The following is an 18,008-nucleotide window of genomic DNA, read 5'->3' as shown; positions in this document are numbered from 1 at the left end:
CATTTCGCTTGATCATTCTGTCCTTAGTCAAAGGTATGCAATAACCGGATAGAAAACGTTTGAGTTTACAAGATTTACATTAAGTGACTAGGTATAAACTCTGGAGATGTTTACTGAAGATAAATAGAAATGCGAGGGTCAAGGGAGCTTCTAAATTACGCTTCGCGATGAGCTAACATCGTAAATGAAAGAGCGAAGGCCTTACATCTTCGCGCTGGCTTACTGGATAGTAATTTATAATCAATATTAAGTAGCGTAAATCAATCAAATCATCTTCTTGTAGTGACGGTATCAAAGGCGGTAATGACGCATACAAGAGAGGCTATGTAAACTCAGTATGCATCATATATCACTTCTCGAAGTGCCCTAGTCCTAGTTGTGTCAAGCAAAGCCGGAAAGCCGTATTTCAATTACTCCGAGATCGAATAGTAACAGCGTTTACAACGTTCATGGTTGCTACAAACACGCTGCGTTTGTCTGGGTTTAGATATTGGAATATGCGTGGTATTAGATGTAATCTAAAATGGAAACAAGTCATTTGTTTTTCGGTTAAAGTTTTAATGTTGTTTTTTTTTCAATTTTACATTTTCGCTTTTATTCAGTCGAATGAATTAATTGCACCACAAGCACGGTATTTTTTGGAAACGGTTGATAGGCAAAGAACAGTTGGCACAGTCTTAAATCAGCTCGTTATAGATATATTAACCGGCAAGAAAGCGGTTTGAGTTAATTATGACAATATATTTCAGGAAAATAATTGTACAGAGAAAACTTAACGAGCAAATATTATTATAGTATATTCATACGAAATTTACAGATTGCAATCGAAATGTGCAGAATTTTCGCGAATGTTAAGCCGCTGGATATTCTAGCTAGCGCATGCGCACTAGCGGCGCTGGTTTCGCACGTGGTGGGCACAGCTACACACACGTGGTGGATCGTACACGAGGACGACGTGTTGCAACAGAGTTTCACGTTCTATTACGGTATCTGGGTGGTTGTCGACTGCAAGAACCACACGTGCGTAACGTTGTCATCGGGTATGCAAGGACGAAGAGGTATGTTTTTGCACACGGCTTTGTAACGTCTATTTAATAGGACTTAATAATGAATTTGAGCGATTAGAAAATAAAATAGCTTTGTCAAAATCTGAGGTGAGCCAAGAACTTTACCATGACCATTTCAATGCAATTGTAAGATCTAATTTGAAATTTGAAATTGGCCTTAATTTTAACACAATATAAGCGATTATACTAAGAGATTTTTTACCGAAACATTATACGATCCATTTCATAGAATCGTGATAAATATTTTAGGTTAAAGACTTATTTAAGATAAATATGCATTTATGAAAAAAACTATGTAAGTTAAATATGAATATATAAAAAAGAATTATTGTTGTAAGAGGGTATTTTGTTCACAGTTTGTACACCAAAATTTAACGTTTGTTTAAACCTACCCTTCCGCCTCCCTCTTTGCAGCCTGGTTGCTTGGCCCCGCAGTGCTGCTGGTAATGGCCGCGATCCTGATGCTTGTCGTGTTGGTAACGTCATCACTTCTACTCGCACTTCCGTGGCACCACCGACATGCGCGCACGTTGAGGAAACTTGGAGTCATATTCAATATCGGCGCGGGTAGAAAATTCCCTTTTTCGATTTTTTTTTCCAACGCAATTTTATTTCAAAATTGCACACAGATACATCCATAATATGCAAATAACACACCAATGTTATGCAATCAAAGATATGAATCATGTATACAACAAGTCTTAAGTAGTATAATTAGATTTTTGAAAATGACTCGTACAAAAAGTAAATTTTCTTGTACGCTCTTAAGGGCGTAAATATATCTTTTGCTAAAACAAAAGTTACAGGCAAGAGTGTACTATTTGTTTACAAAAAGGTAAATATGACTTGTACTAGCAGATGAAAATGGCATATAAAATCCTATCTAAATACACATACAGACACAAACAAAAAAGACAAACAAATCCCAGTGTGTGTAGACAAAAAGTCAATATGAATTTTATCACATGCCATACCCTTTTTCCCTATGTTGTATAACCATTACATATACATGTACTTTTATCTTACGCATGTGTTATATACTTTTTAAGCGTTTTCATTGGCTTAGGTTTCGTTTATTGACCAATCACATTTTGTTAATTTGCTAAAATGACGTTGCAACGTCAAATGACGTCACACAATGGAAACAACAATCGGGATTTATCATTATGTTTGCGTAAATAATGATTTAATTTGCTAATTTAAAAGCATGTGATAAAAAAGATCTGACACTCGTTGTCATCATCGTACCATATTTTATTAAACTCGCCCAGGAAATTCGTTATTACCAAAGTCCTGAACTCGTTTAATAAAATATTGTATGAAATGACAACTCCTGCCAGATCCTTTATGTAATAACTAATAACCGATTAAAATGGCATAGGGAAACAAAAACAAGGCAGGCATTTTCCAGTAAATATAGACAACAGTTAATATAATTTGAAATAATAGATGACAAAGGCATAAAGAAACAATCATAGGAGCATAAATTGATGCAATTGATAAATTGAAAAATCCTTAAATTTAAATCCTTAGTTTGTGAGACAATTGCATTAAACAATTCCAATCCACTATCAAAAGATTCTAAATTATTTTTAAAATGGCTATTATTCTTAAGTTATATTCTTACTTGGTATATTTCTTGGCTGCTGTTATGCATGGAAAGCATTTATTTATTTTACACTTATATAAGTATAGCTAAATAAACAAAATAACAGTATGTATGGCTCTAGCAGACTTAGTTTAATATCCAAGTGGAAAAATGGTCATATTAATGAAAAGAAAAGATTGCCCAGGTAACATTTCGACAATAATTGCTTAAGATATCTGACATTCCCAGAATAAATATTCTAAAGTTTCCTCATTTTCAAAACGAACATAATGGATCATCTGTAATTTTCATTTTATTCAAAAGACTATTTGTTCCAAGTATCCTTTTTCGTTAATAAAGGTATTCAGTTATGTACATCATTTTACTTCAACTGCTGGTTGTTCATTTTGTTTTATTAAGAATGGTGTATAGTCTTTCTGCCCCAGGTTTTTTTTAAGCAGAAGATGTTATAATGGAGGCACAAAGGGTGTTGTTAGTTGTTGGGTATGACAAGATATATATTAAATTTTTTCATAAATTTATTTATTGCTTGTGTCACCCCTGTATATTTCATAAAATTTATGTTCAAATTGTACATTTTAATTCATCACTCGACATAAAGGTTCCATCTTTAAATATATCACCAATACAATGAATATCGGCATCGAACCATTACTTAAAAAAACTTTTATTTCCTATCAATATATTTGGATTATAAAACAAAACTACAACGTAACAGACGCCTTCGTGTCTGATTCTGTTATAACCCGTGGACTTAAATCTCATGATGCGGGTCAGTTGCATGTTGAAGAGAACTTAATAAATTATTCAATATTATCCGCTAGCCAGAATAGTATGGAGCTAAATTACATAGAAGATGTTTTTGTTTATGTCAGTGTAAGATCGTTTGTTATTTCATGAGTGATCATAGAAAATTTATTTTCACGAGTGGCGCAGCCAAGAGTGAAAATAATATTTGTCTATGATCACGAGTGTCTTTTATGCCCCCTTTTCAAGAAAATAATTAACAGCTGTCTCCCTTTCGCTGAAAAGTTACCCTTTCTCCCGTGGCGTGCCTCAATGCATTTTTTCTTTGGTTTAGCTCTTTTACAAAGTAAATAAACGGTGAAAAAAGCATAAACTAAAAAGAAAATTTGTTGGATTCGATAGAATATCGTTTTTTATTCACTCATGATCATAATATATATATATAAATAAATAAATAAATAAATAAATAAATAAATATATATATATATATATATATATATATATATATATATATATATATATATATATCTTGAACTTAATCTTGATATGATAATCTAAAAATAAAAAAGTAGTTCCGAAAATGTGTAATTTTCACCGGTGAAAATAACAATTTCTTTATTTTCACTGCTGTTATTTTACTGCAGAAATGTCATATTTTATCATGAGGTATAAAAGGAAGCCAAATATTCGGTTCGTGTTCATTTGTTTATTTCGAAGCTTATATCTCATGGAAAACTGGGCTGCATGCATGTGCGTAAAGTGTCGCCCCAAATCAGCCTGTGCTTATCAGGGACGGTGTTTTCCGCATAAACTGGATTTTTCTTACAAAGAAACTCCTTTAAACGAAAAATTCCACTACAGCGGAATGCCTTGTCCCCGATTAGCCTGTGCAGATTGCATAGCCTCTCTGGGACGAGACTTTAAGCACATGCATTAAGTGCAGGTTCGCCAGAACGAGGCTCATATGAGCACATGATCAATTCCAGGAGTTATTATCATACTAGCCGTACTCATATTCTATAAGAAGAAGGCAGGACTGAGACCGTCGACGGCACCGGAAACGTCCAATGGCAACCCGGGCTGGTCGCTCCTTCTCTCCACCGTCGGCGGCATTCTCGCAATCGCCGACGCCGTCGTGATCGGCATCACAGTGAACCGGTACTCACATAAGAAAATGGAGAAACTCAAGACGATTTTTGGAATATACGCTGCAGGTAGGTATATTTATAAATCTTTGAGTGGCTGTTTAACGTCTGGACCTACGGTATAACGTTATGATAATTTCCTACCAAAGAAGGTTATGTTTCTTGTCGAATGTGAATATGAAGCTAATTCAGATTGCCGTTTCGTAAAAGTTTGATATAAATATTTATTTAATGCTTTTATAGAGAAATATCAGTGAATTAAAACTGATAATTTCACTGTTTCAAACAGTGAAAATTATCAGTAAAAATCATCGATAATTTTCACTGTTCACTGTGAAATGACGTCATTTTTTGTCGAAATGACGTCATTGTCCCAATGAAATTCTTTAGTTCAACTCTTCAACAATTTATATAAACGGTGAAAAAGGCATAAAATAAAAAGAAAATTTGTTGGATTCGGTGGAATATCGATTTTAATTCACTCGTGATCATAGAAAATAATTATTTTCACTCGTGGCTTATATATGATCACTCGTGAATTAAAATCGAGAATCCACCGAATCCAACAGATATCCTCTATTTATATTTTAGATCTGGAGATTGACGTGAATGCGTTACGCCAGGGGGTGTTAAGGCAGGGCCGTAAGGTGAACATTACGTCTCTGAACGACTCGACTTTAGAGGACTTTTATAAAGCCACCAGGGTAGAGATGCACCCTGTACCTGGATCCCCATGTAAAGCAAACACACCGAGAAACATATAGGCATTGAAATCCGATGCGCAAGTGTTGTATCAAGATCAACATCTGGCGCAAAAATATTAACAACTTAAATTATATCTTAAATATAAGTCCGATAATAACTTATTCTCTGTGCGCGAGCGTTCGCGTGAACATGTGATCCTTATTGAACAAATGCCCGCGCTTGCGTGCACCCGTTCATGTGAGCACTTGCGTGTGTCTGTTACTATTCATGTCGTTGTACGTGAGTCTTTCGGAGAAGGCAACTTGCTAGCCATCAGTGATCGACAGTTTCCTGCGTAATGTCTTCTAATGAATATACATATCAATATCTATGTTCTGAATACATGTACCTGTTTACGTTGTATTATTTATGACGCAGACTGTTGTGGTGCTTTCCAGCGCCAATCATCAGTTGTCACGAGTAGGGACGGGTGTTCCTTGAAGTGAATCGATCAGCTGCACATGATGTTCAAATTTTTACAAATTAAGCGCAGGCTATTTAACTAATTTTGAAGACAGACTCTTTGTATGAAGAAGTGAAGGTTTTAAAGCTAGTTTTGTGAAGAGGTGTTTTATTTAAACTTGAAACTCCATTTAGTTGACATCAGAAATTAATAATAGGTCCTTTCAAAGAAAAACAGCAGAAATTATCGATTATTTGCAGGTTGTTTTAATTTGAATTATTTGTAAAAGAGCTTTAAATCACTGAATCGTTTCAAACCACATGATAATCATCTATAATTATTGCTTTAAAACTGTTCGCAAAATTCTTATTGTGTAAAAAGCGTGGGTGGATTTTTGAAAACTTGACATAGTGGTATTTAAACAATTAAGTATGCATTTATTTCAAATACTTATATATACATATGTCATTAATCAATTTTATATCGCATGTGATATCAAACTTTAATAAAGATTACTTCATGTATGTAATTGACATATCTTCACATCACAACACAGCAAGATGCACCATAATACATGTAAAAAGTTGTTTAAAATACGGCCCACGGAGCTACATTTTTTTCACAGAACATTCGTAACATAATAGCAATAATTTGCGTGTACACGTGTGAATCTTAATTAATCAACGAGTGTCCCATCATAAGAGTACATAACAAAAGCGTTAATTATGGATGTAATAATTATAACAAGTGCGTCTCCGTTACAGTTTAAGGGCCTATAAAAAACGAGATGGCCACAATAAGCAGCTGGCATGTATGAACATGTATGACATAGTAAATTCATAAAGAACATGAAGACGTATGTATTATCTTCAAAGGCTGGCTAAGTCCAGATGCATATGCTCTTCATATGCTACAAGGAAATCGTGCTTTGTTTGTTTAAGCTACGCTGGAGACTATCATAACCAAACACAAAACAGAATTTAGAGATAGCATTGGGATCAAAAGTATTCAATATTCCCTTTCCGAAAGACGAAGTATAAATGTATTTATGCAATTATGGCTTTAAAGCTAAAACACAAGTTTTGCGAGGGACAATCCACGTTTTTTTAAAATTAGAAATCATTTAATCAAGAACAAATAGAAGATGCATTACGTTGATTAACCCTGTGTTCCGGGTGCTTGCATTTGTGCTGCTATTTTATGATTTTGTTAGCAGTTAGTGTTGTGAGAAGGCATCTTTGAATAACATTTACCGGTATATTAGAGATCCATCTATAACATGATCACCGTCTATCATCACCACCGGATATAGATTACAAGCGAAGCGAAAGTAAACAAACCAACCATGCAGTGCAGTCAGTATTTACCTAAAATATCAAATAATAACTCGCTCATGGATAACCAGTGCGTGCTAAGCATCGTACAGAACGATTAATATGTTTAAAAATGTGTATCTATCTCCAATTCGTATTGATGTAGCGTTATTTACACAAATTTATGACTGCTTGGTACCGGGTCAAATTTGGAACTTCTCGAAGAAACAGCTTTTCTTTAATGAATACATGGTTTGCCTTCGGGTAAGGAGTTGATTTCCTATTCTTATAGGCAATATATACCATCTTAACGCTATTTCTTGACTTGGTTTGATTATTGTTCGTGGAAATCTATTCAATTAAAATAACTGTAGTGTACGGCGAATAGTTGTTTATGGCAAAAGTCGTGTACGGCGAATAGTTAAAGTCATGTAGTGCGAATAGATGCAGCGTATTGGCCAAAGTTGTCGCAAATTAAAATGATTTTTAGAAAATAATTGTTCAATGTACATATATGTTCTTAAAGTCGGACTTTTGCCCGATTTAATGATGTATAAATATAAATTTTAAACTTATAAATACGCAAACACAGCACATGTGCTGACTTTGCGGTTGAACGCTACAATGCTGTGAACAGAAAGTCAGCCAAGTTCCAATAATTACACGAGTTGAATATAAAATCCTGATTGGAATCCACTTGTAAGTAAATATGTTATCGATTCATCTTGATTTTGAAACATAACTACGATGAAATACACTAGAATCGTATTAAACAAGAATACGGACTGAACAATGGTTGATCGATTTATCATACCACCGAATTGATATCTGCCTGATCTATAGAGAATCACAGGTTACTGTCTGATCTTTTTGTAATATATCAGGCAAGGCTTAGAATAATATAACGGCGGGGCTTGCCAAGCCTGATATATTACAAAAAGATCAGACAGTAACCTGTGTTTCTGATTATAGCGATTTTTTTTCATTATTTCTTTAAAATCGGGGACGTAGAGGTATGATAAACAGAAAAAACAGGCTAGTGCCTGATTTTTTTTGTAATATATCAGGCTCGGCACGAATAAAATAAGCAAGCCTCGCCGATATATTATTCTAAGCCTTGCCTGATATATTACAAAAAGACCGGGCAGTAACCTGTTATTCTCTATGTAGCAGGTGCCCGTAAAACAAAGCATTTTTTAAAAATATCAACAATGCATGAGACGTATTCTTTGGCCATAAACGGTCTCATCGTAAAGAATATAAGTGTATTTATTTGTTTTATACCAAGATGGTCACGTATTAACGAATTTTTAATTTATTTTCCCTTACAAACTCAAAACTATTTGCCATACACAATTTAATTTTATTTTGCTATACGCCGTAAACGTCAGGTTCTATTCGCCGTACACAACAAAGTATATATTTTAGCCAAACAGTTGCATACTAACTTGATTTTTGGGCTGAAGCTGGCAAAAACCGATAGTTTCTATAATTCTATTTGCACACCATTGAAAAAATCGGCAAAATTATTATATTTTCCACGGACAAAATGAAAAAAGATGTCCCAATGAACTTAATTTTCGGTACCAGGTAGCTGATGATTGATCTATTTTAACACTCGAATGTATTAATAAAGAACTCCCAACTACTTACGATCTAAGTTTGATATGTCCACTATTAATTTGTCACACAGTTTTTTAAAAACGTTCGCGATAAAAATGGTAAAACTTATTCTTTTCATGAGCACTACCTCTTGCGTGATGTAAAATTTCGATTCGCTGGTTATCTATTTCCGGTGGTGATGATAGTCAGTGATGATATCAAGCATGGACAATCTGGTGTTGATGAAAGGCAAGAAAAATGCTTTGAATGTTGAAAGTTTCATTATGTGGTTTCGTGTAAACTAATATTGAAGAACACCAGTTTTCGGTTTTTCAGGGCCCATCTTTTTACAAAATCCCTTTGTAGCCGTCTGATTTTATTGATATAATTGCATTAATCGGGGAAACATGTGATGACTATTATGCTAAGGTATGTGTACTCTACGATTTTATAAGCAAAACAATTTTATTTATTCTTTATTACTTATTATTTTATTTTTATTTTTTGGGTGGGTGGGTGGTAAACACTGGTATTTAAATAGTACGATCGTGTTTCAAGGAACCATTAACACGTTAAACACATCACTCATTTATAATAATAAATATGACATGCAAACATTTCTAAAGGAGGCGTTAATATGGTTGTTAACTATGAATTACACGCGAATTTTATCTCGCCCTGCCTTCGACACCCAAGTAAAGAAAACGCAAGCCAGATGTAGTTTGGAAATTTGTGAGGAAACAGTAATACTGAACATTTACCATGCTCTAAAATATCCATTATATGCATCTTTTGACGATTTAAAAACCTGAAAATTATAAAGCGTTGCAAAAATTTGGAAGGTTCTGTTGTTGTCGTTATATTTTTTGCCCGTTGTATGTATGAAGTATCAATTACTACAATAAAATATCAGCACGGATAGGCGACCGGTCTAAGCGATAGACCTTTACACCAGGGGTCAGTGGTTCGGGTCCAGTTGAGGGTTACTTTTTTCTTTCTTTTATTTTGTTCTTGTTTTTTACTAGAGCTTTTTAGATCAAATGTTTACATTAATCAATATAAAGCATTTAATGACAAACTTCAATACATTAAAAAATCTGTGAAAAGTCCCTGTTAGGTATGACTGCTTATTATAATTTGCTCATCCAGAGCAACCTTCGCGCAGCGATTTGACGGGAACCACAGGTGTAGGGCGCGTGGCCAAGTCACTTTAACACTATCAATTTGTCATAAAACAATATTTTTTATCATATTGACCACAAAAAAAAATTCTAATTTTTTTTTCTGATATGATATATATGAACAAGGTAGGTATCTCTTGACACAGAAAAATCACCTTCATCAACATTTTAAGCGAGTAATTGCCTAAATGGCGGTCGATTTTCGAAAACTATGTACCATTTTGTTGGGAAAGGTTGCCTCGTGACGAAAAATGACCACAAACAACTACTTGCCAACATAAACTACAAGAAAATACTTATCGAACTCGTAGAAATGCTAGGTCGGCGTCGATCTGACCGATAGTTCAGTGTCGATTTTACAAGAGTAAAACTATCGAAATACGCCAGCTACCGAACATAATCCGTATTAGTACAATAAACAAATAATAGTTAATCAACTTACAACACAGATTCGACGCAGTAAGGGGCATTGTCTTTCACAAACACAGCTCTTGTTGGTACTATTAAGTAGGTCATATCATCGGGGCTTGAGCGAGCGGGAATGATGGAAATTCGCCTGGTGAGCGCCACTAGCGCCGCTCACATGCCCTACCCAATATATTATAGTATATGTACCTACATTTGGAATCTTAACATATAGCAGTCATATTAGATAAAAAATTATTTATACTTTATGTACGCGTACTCCACTAAAGGTAGATGATGTTGTTGATGATGAAAGCACTTATTGCATCTTCAACCAATGGATGGAAGTGTGCAATACGCAGGCTAGTTCCCTTTCGCGTAGTCCCCGGCCAGTACTATCGGTTTGTAAGCATGGCAACGACATAAGGGCTTTTGAGTTTTCCCATTCAGCCCGCCAGTGGTTTGTTAACGTACGAGGTATTGGTTGTGTAAACAATAAATAGACAACTGGACTTTTGGGTATTCCTTTTCAGCCCGTCATCATTGTCTTGTTTAGGGGTTATTATAGTGAGTGAATATAGAATATTGACAGGTCATGGTCCGGGATACGTAGGCAAAGCACATATGCGTGGGGCTATGCGTATGACTCGTTTTCAGTCCATTATCGGTGTACATATTTTCCTTGACGATAATTTTAGATATGTACTTATTGGTTTAATGAAGTCTTTAGGGTACTAGCGGCACAAGCACGTGGTACGTACGTTATTTCGAAACAGAAGAAACGGTAGGGGAAATTTTTGCAGAGCTCACCGGGCAGGTATTATATAGACTGAATGGTGTTTAAACAGGATCCGCTAGCATCGCTATGACTACCAAAGGCACTTCGCACGCTCTCAAGTTAACGTCTTAGCAACAGGGGTCATATTTCATAGAGGTATCCCGTTTTTTTGTCACGCACGAATTTAAACACATGAAGCCGAACCCGCTAGGCGATGCCGTCAGGCGGCATCAACAATATGTTTCGATCCGTATAAATGTTTTGTAGGCCGCTATTATATAACCGCTCAGTACTAGGCGTTGCAAAGTGTGTGCCGGACATAAAAAGAAAAGATGTTCAAACGTATTAAGAATGTTCCATTGCGGGCCGGGGACATGTTTGTAATAGTCCCCGTGCAGCCACAACTCCCCAAGTCCCTGGCGCCAGTATGCCCTATCTTTCCGTTTAATGGGTCTGTTGATATTATGACTAGGGCTCTTAAATAGCGGGAAGTCATGATCCGCACAGTATGTTGACCATCGGTGATCCTGTTCGTTATAACCGTTTTAATTAATAAGTGCGATCAGTTCGCGTGCGCTAGGGGGAAGGTTTGAATATATATCCTCATGATATCCTACCGAGCGATTTGGTCAACATGGCAATTTCCCAAAATACCTACGTGACACGGACTCCAAAGAACTTTAAGAGATATATTTGTAGTTGTTAATTTGGTAATTTCCTTAAACACTGAATATATTAAGTCGGGTCGCGTTCTGGATGTACCTGCTTTTAACGCTTGCAAAGCGAATCAGATATTATTACGTAGTTAGATCGTTTGAAATCTTGTTTACACTCTATACGTCAAATTACAGACTTGTTAAAAACATTTGTTCTAATGATTTCTCGGCTGCGGTCAAAAATGGTTCTGAGGGGGTGTAGTTTTTAGTTGTTCGCTTGCGAACAACTAAGGTTAATACCACGTTTATCAAGCCATTTTTGTTAGGTGCGATTAACCTAATAACTACCGCATCCACGCCCAGAAAGAGTTGTTTAATTTAAGCCAGAGGTTTCAGTTCTTAAACCATATTCATTTACAAATGGACAAAATGTGAATATCGTGTTTAATGGAATATATTTTAACGGAGCGTATATAGAAAACAAATGAATTATACGTGTAGCGGAAGAAAATGTTTATGAGTGATTAAAATAGTCCACTAATTTCTGCGTATTAATCACGTGGTATGTTTGCACAGCACAGGTCATTCAAAATCAGAGGATATTAATAGATACGGGAAAATTAAACTACAGCTTATTAACAAGTATAGTGGGATATCGAGAGTCCAATACACTATCACGCGTCTGTTGCGTAACCTCGTTGATAGTGCTCGCTAGTACAGCGGGGTTAAATTTGATACTAGTATGTCTGGGAAACGTTCTTTTGTTCTTACCAAGTTGTGGCGATATCTCATGTATTCTCAATTGCAAGGTTGATAACAACGCAATATTATACGGTCACCAAGGTAATTTTGTTTATATTCATAGTTCTCCATTACATAAAAGTTGACATGAGTTTACCAATAACTACAGGTTAACTATAGACAGCGACAAAAATGCTTTATAATCGCTAAAACCGAATACAAAAACAAATACATATAACAAGAAATATATTTTAAAAAGATATTCGGCGTAAATGCTGAATGTAGAATAAAGTTTGAAATTTACGTTTTTAGCGTAACTAGATAAAAATATACTACGGGAGTCCACATCATGTGTCCTCACATGGCTTATTATGAGTTTATTTTTGCACCATCGAAATTTATCGTATGTTAATATTTGATTAAGACCCAGTTTTCGTTTGACACATTAAAATTACACTTTCATATCCGAGTCTTGCGCAAATGGGTCTTTTGACGCTTTTGCCAGTGTAGCTCAGGCCCAACTTGTACGTTTTGCGTAGTCTGGTCAGAGGCGATGCTGTCCGCTTTAAAATCACTCAAGGCGTTATGGTCTCAGTATGTATCTCCTGACCAGAGTGAGAGATGCGCAGGCGTGGTACAAAGGATTGGCGAATATGGTATAAAGCTAATTTTCGCATGACATGGGTCTTTGAAAATCTCATAGCGAATAGTCAATGGCACATTTTAGCACAATTCTTTTCGATACAAAATTGATTTCAAAATAGCAAATTTGGCGAAATGGGAGATAATGGAAGCGTATCCAGGCGTTCAGAAACGATTTCCAGACGTGCTGACGTTGTTTTCTCATCTTGAAAGCAAAACTGTGTTTATCGATAGTAAATTATGTCTTCCCATGACGATTTAGTGACCGAGTACAGTTCCTGAAATTTTGCGAGATAAATCTTAACGCGAAAAGGTAACTGGGCCACAATTTTGTGTCGATTGAAAATACAGAGAGTAGTCCGGATTGCCTTACACTTAACAGGGCTACATCCTTTACACTGTGCACAGAAACAGTGATATAGCCAACATTCAATGGATTTCTCTCGAACCAGCCTATGAAATATTTAAACGCATTCATTCGTGTCTGCTTGCGTTATGTAAAGGTCGTATATGGTGAAAAGCTGGGTAAAACAGCTACGCCGAAAAGCGCAGTTTTGTTCAATACCGATGTAAAGGTCAGAAACTGATTAATTGACATCGTGTGAATTTCTATGGTTACAAGTAATGCATCAACAAAACAGTACTGGTCAACAGGGCTGTCTTTCTTGCTACTTAATTCGTAAGTAAAAAGTATTGCTCGCAAATTCATTTTTTTAATTTATTGTCATCGATTATCTTATGTTTATTTTGAATATGTATATGGTGTTAAAAAATCTAAAGTTGTGTACAGCGAATTTCCATCATGAAATTATATTCTTATTGTGATAGGTATTCAATATTCCAACAATATTCATTTAATATTACGGTGATTGCAAATTTTCTTTAATATTTGGTCCTCATTATACCATTTTCATCATACTTTCTATGCTTTCAGAACGTCGAAAGAGGGGCGTGTCGTGTTATTTTGTCTAAGTTATCTCTATGACCTAAATAGGATGATAAACATTGCACATACATACATCTGGAAAATATGAATGAATTGTGTTCATTTCAAACTTGTAATTAAAAAAAAAAGAAAAATGAGTTGCGTCTTAGATAATGCACTAGCGAACAACTTCAGTGCCTTCAGCGCTTTGATTCTTATATGGCTATAGTGAAACGTGTCCCTTCACAATCAACTTTTGAGTAACAATCGCGTAAGAAAGTTGCATGCTATTCAGATCTTCTAATTATTAAGTGATTAATTCAGTGACTACAGCTTAGTAGAATTTTACACATTCTTACCATTATCTTGCTTATGTTAGGATGTGTGGATTGTAATTTGTTAAGTCTCAAAACTGTTCATTTGATCATGCATGATAATCAATTAAAGGTATTCACACTTGACAAAGCTCAGGAAGTCATCAAGTATCTTCTGCTATATCGTCCAGGTTAAATCAAACAACTAACAGCGTTTAGCTCCCGTTTCGATTGGATCATGGGTGATAATCAACGAATGAAATACACAATTGACGCAGCTCAGGTAGTCATAAAATTCAATTCATGCGCATGACAAAATAAATTCTAACAAGACAGGAGGTCCGACAACTTTAAAAAACAAACAGACGTCACTAGATTTTACTGAACCCTGTACTCCTGACTTTCGCATCAACTCGGGAGAAAACCAAATAAACGAAGCATGCATGCAAAAAAGCTTAACAACTCATTTCTCTCGCGTGACTTTTGTTGTTTTCTGGTATCGAAGTGCAATCCGTTATCAAAGTATCCGCTTAGCCGGCGTGTACTTGCCGAGTAAAAATGGAGTTTTCTTTTCAATAATAATTGGCTAGAAAAAGTAAATCCCTTCTTTTTAATATGTAAAAAGATATTTGTTCACCCAGTAGTTTCAGACAAGAATTGTGCGCAGAATCATTGGAAACAAATATATTCTGTAAACAATTAATATTGCTCATCACAATGCGCGTTCTTATTGCAATTGACATCAATAAACTAGTATTCTGGGATTGCAATAGTACACAAATTTTTATCAATAATGTTATTTCATTTTTAAGTTCACGCAACATCTGAAAATATTCTGAATTTGTTGTCAAACAATTTTACTTGGCATAAACATGAGTGATTCTGTTCCTTATAAACGCTAATTACCCGATACCACTTTTCTGCATGTCTCCCGTTATTTAGAGCCCTGCTATAAGTAAAATTAAAAACACGATCGTGTAACTGTTGATCCACATGATCGTTGCATTTTCATCTCTCCGAATCTCAAGTTACTACTTAAACAAGTTCATTAGGTAAACACTTATTTCCGGTCATCACTTGAAGTATATTTCTTCAGAAATAAGCATAAATGCATTTCAGGTATAAGTTGGAGCTCGGTTATCAGAGTGCCCAATTTGTTGAAAGTATATGTTATCCGAAGTGTCCTTGATCGGAACTCAAAGTGACTGCAACTTCATGAATACCACCTATTTAAACGTGCTCTATCTTCGTTTATCTTCCATTGGATACTATCAAAATTTCAGTATTTGAAGTACTTTTTAATATCAAACACGTTCGTGCAATATAGTGATTTACCTTGTCAATATCTATACATACATAGTCGAACTATCTTTATTAAAGAAGACATTTTGTCGGAAGATTTTTATTAATTGAGTATGTATGCATTATAATAAACAACGGGTAACTAAAAAATAAATAAATTAAAAAAAACATTGTCATTGGCATCGAGCGCCTATAAAAAATACTTTTAAGTCTTGTCCTAGTCATTCACGGAGTAATTATTTGTGTTATATACATAATTTGCAATATCATTTTTGCCTTTGTAAATATATTTTAAAAGTTTTCTTTGAAAATTCTGAGAGTAAATTGTTCGTACTCAACCCTTTCGTTCAATACGTTTTTTGAGGTAGCTTTTAAAGTACAGACTTGACGAGTTTTAAGTTATGTATGGTTATGCGGCTATAATATTTTAGACTGAAATTAGATCAATGTTGTTCATATTCGAGGTAAAACATTTTTTTAAATTATTATTTCATATAGATGAGATTTATATTCAATACATTTTGTAATAATGCTTAGAAGTGTGTTCAATTTTGTATGTTTCAGTTTTCTGCCATGAGCATATTCAGATAGAAGAATAAAGTGGTTAACTATGCATTGTTAAGCCTTTCCGTAGCAAATGATGGTCATAATAGAAGAAAATCCAGGGAAATGAAACATCAAGACAATTTCCATTGAATCAGCCGTACCTGTTCAACAAAAATGGCAGAAGGAAGAATTCGCACCTTAACAGAAAAGGGCATAGAGCCTTTCAACAAGGCACTGTTAAACATTACCAGGAATGATGTGTTTACTGAAACTGAACAGGAACTATCTGAATTACATAGCAATCGGACTCAGGCACCCTTAAGTACAGTCAATTTAAAGACCATTTGATACACTTTTCAATCCAAAGTATCTGTATTTTCAAATATTGCTGTGCAACTTGCAAATGTTGGTACCTTTAAAACTCACCCTTTGAAGGGATATATATCTAGTGTTTTATTAGTCAAAGTGAGGATATTTATATTACTGTTTTCAACTTAAGATCCCACAAAAGTTACTTTCAAACCTTTCCAGAGTATTTTATTATCTGTACGTGTTCCACATTACAGCTCCGATCAAAAACACATATATCTGTAAAATAGTTAGACCAAATTGTAAATAGTTCTTACTTACAATTTCTACCTTAAGGATGCTGAAATTTGTTACTTTTGTTATATACTTATATACTTTAATTTGTATTTTTAGCGCAAGTTTTCGAATACATGCCAGGTCTGTCCAGCTGACAGCTATTGTTTGTTATTTTCTGTAACTCTTTAAAGATGATTTTCATTCTTAAATCTGATATTATTGTGAAAGGGTTTTTGACAAAGCATGCTCTTTCGTTGTAAAATATCTTATATACAGTCCTTGTTTTATATACCTGCCATATATAAAACCTTATTTTTGTTGCTGAATGATCAGTATTATGCATGCCTAGCTGTAGTTTAGGAATTTGAGTTTAATATATTGTACACTTGTTTGAATACATTCTGTATATCTTTCACTACTATTTTGTTGTGGTTTTATAATATTCTAGTTAATTCCAGAGACCAGCTAGTATATATATATATATATATATATATATATAATATATATATATATATATATATATATATATATATATATATATATATATATATATATATATATTGTTTGTTCAAATTTTATAAGATTATTGATTATATATAAAACAACACATACTGTTTTCTCTTATAGAAATGTTACACACCAAGGTCTAAAAACATTAAGGTATATTTTGTGTATACTTTCTTAGAACACTTGTTTGAAAATAAAAAAACATGTATGTATACACTATATTCTTTAAAATGAATTTAAACAAATAAGACACAAAATAATTGCATATATGAATCGATTATTACCGCGTTTTTCGCAACGGCGGAATATGAAATTATTGATAGAGTATGATCTGAATCGATGAAAGTCTCTGTGTATATTTCAGTTAAGATTATTCCTCCCTCTTCCAATCAATGACCAAGTGAATGTTAGCAGTTTACACTTTGGCTGATAAATGTGCTGTCATAATTTCATAATTCATATTGACCCATAATTTTATATACGTAGAATGATCGTTAAGAAGCCATTCGAAGTATAATTAACTATTACTATTAGTCTAGATGTCAAACCCTAACTTTGGGGTTGACCTGGATTTTTAGTACGCATAAAATGTTTTGCTGTATTATTGTTCCCCAATATCTCTTGGACCAAAATCCATCGGATGCAACCTTGGTACCATTGAGCATTTTGCTGGAAATCCAAAATGACCGCAAACATAGCTTCCAAAAGTACAAGATTTCCTATATATCCTATATTTTTGGAATACTAATCTTTTTTCACCTGAATCGTCGTTTAGGTAAATATAAACATCATGTAG

The 18,008-nt window shown here is 34.5% G+C and overlaps 1 protein-coding gene across 1 annotated transcript; it reads left to right on the top strand.

Moving 5' to 3' along the window:
• The first annotated feature begins 441 nt into the window (after positions 1 to 441).
• LOC127831157 (uncharacterized) lies at positions 442 to 5,668 on the top strand. The gene is made up of 4 exons (XM_052356154.1): positions 442 to 1,058; positions 1,482 to 1,634; positions 4,410 to 4,637; positions 5,160 to 5,668. Exons 1-4 carry the CDS (start codon positions 830 to 832, stop codon positions 5,330 to 5,332), a joined length of 783 nt encoding a protein of 260 aa, XP_052212114.1. The 5' UTR covers positions 442 to 829; the 3' UTR covers positions 5,333 to 5,668.
• Positions 5,669 to 18,008: the final 12,340 nt, after the last annotated feature.

This window comes from Dreissena polymorpha, chromosome 1, assembly GCF_020536995.1.
Source record: "Dreissena polymorpha isolate Duluth1 chromosome 1, UMN_Dpol_1.0, whole genome shotgun sequence".
Taxonomy (NCBI): domain Eukaryota; kingdom Metazoa; phylum Mollusca; class Bivalvia; order Myida; family Dreissenidae; genus Dreissena; species Dreissena polymorpha.
This window is presented reverse-complemented; position numbering and strand designations above follow the sequence as displayed.

Excerpts from the sequence above, each read along its gene's own strand:
- LOC127831157 (XM_052356154.1), top strand. The coding sequence starts at position 830 with ATGTGCAGAATTTTCGCGAATGTTAAGCCGCTGGATATTCTAGCTAGC. Across the intron at positions 1,059-1,481 it reads GGGTATGCAAGGACGAAGAG|CCTGGTTGCTTGGCCCCGCA; the intron begins GTATGTTTTTGC and ends CCCTCTTTGCAG. Across the intron at positions 4,638-5,159 it reads TTTTGGAATATACGCTGCAG|ATCTGGAGATTGACGTGAAT; the intron begins GTAGGTATATTT and ends TTTATATTTTAG.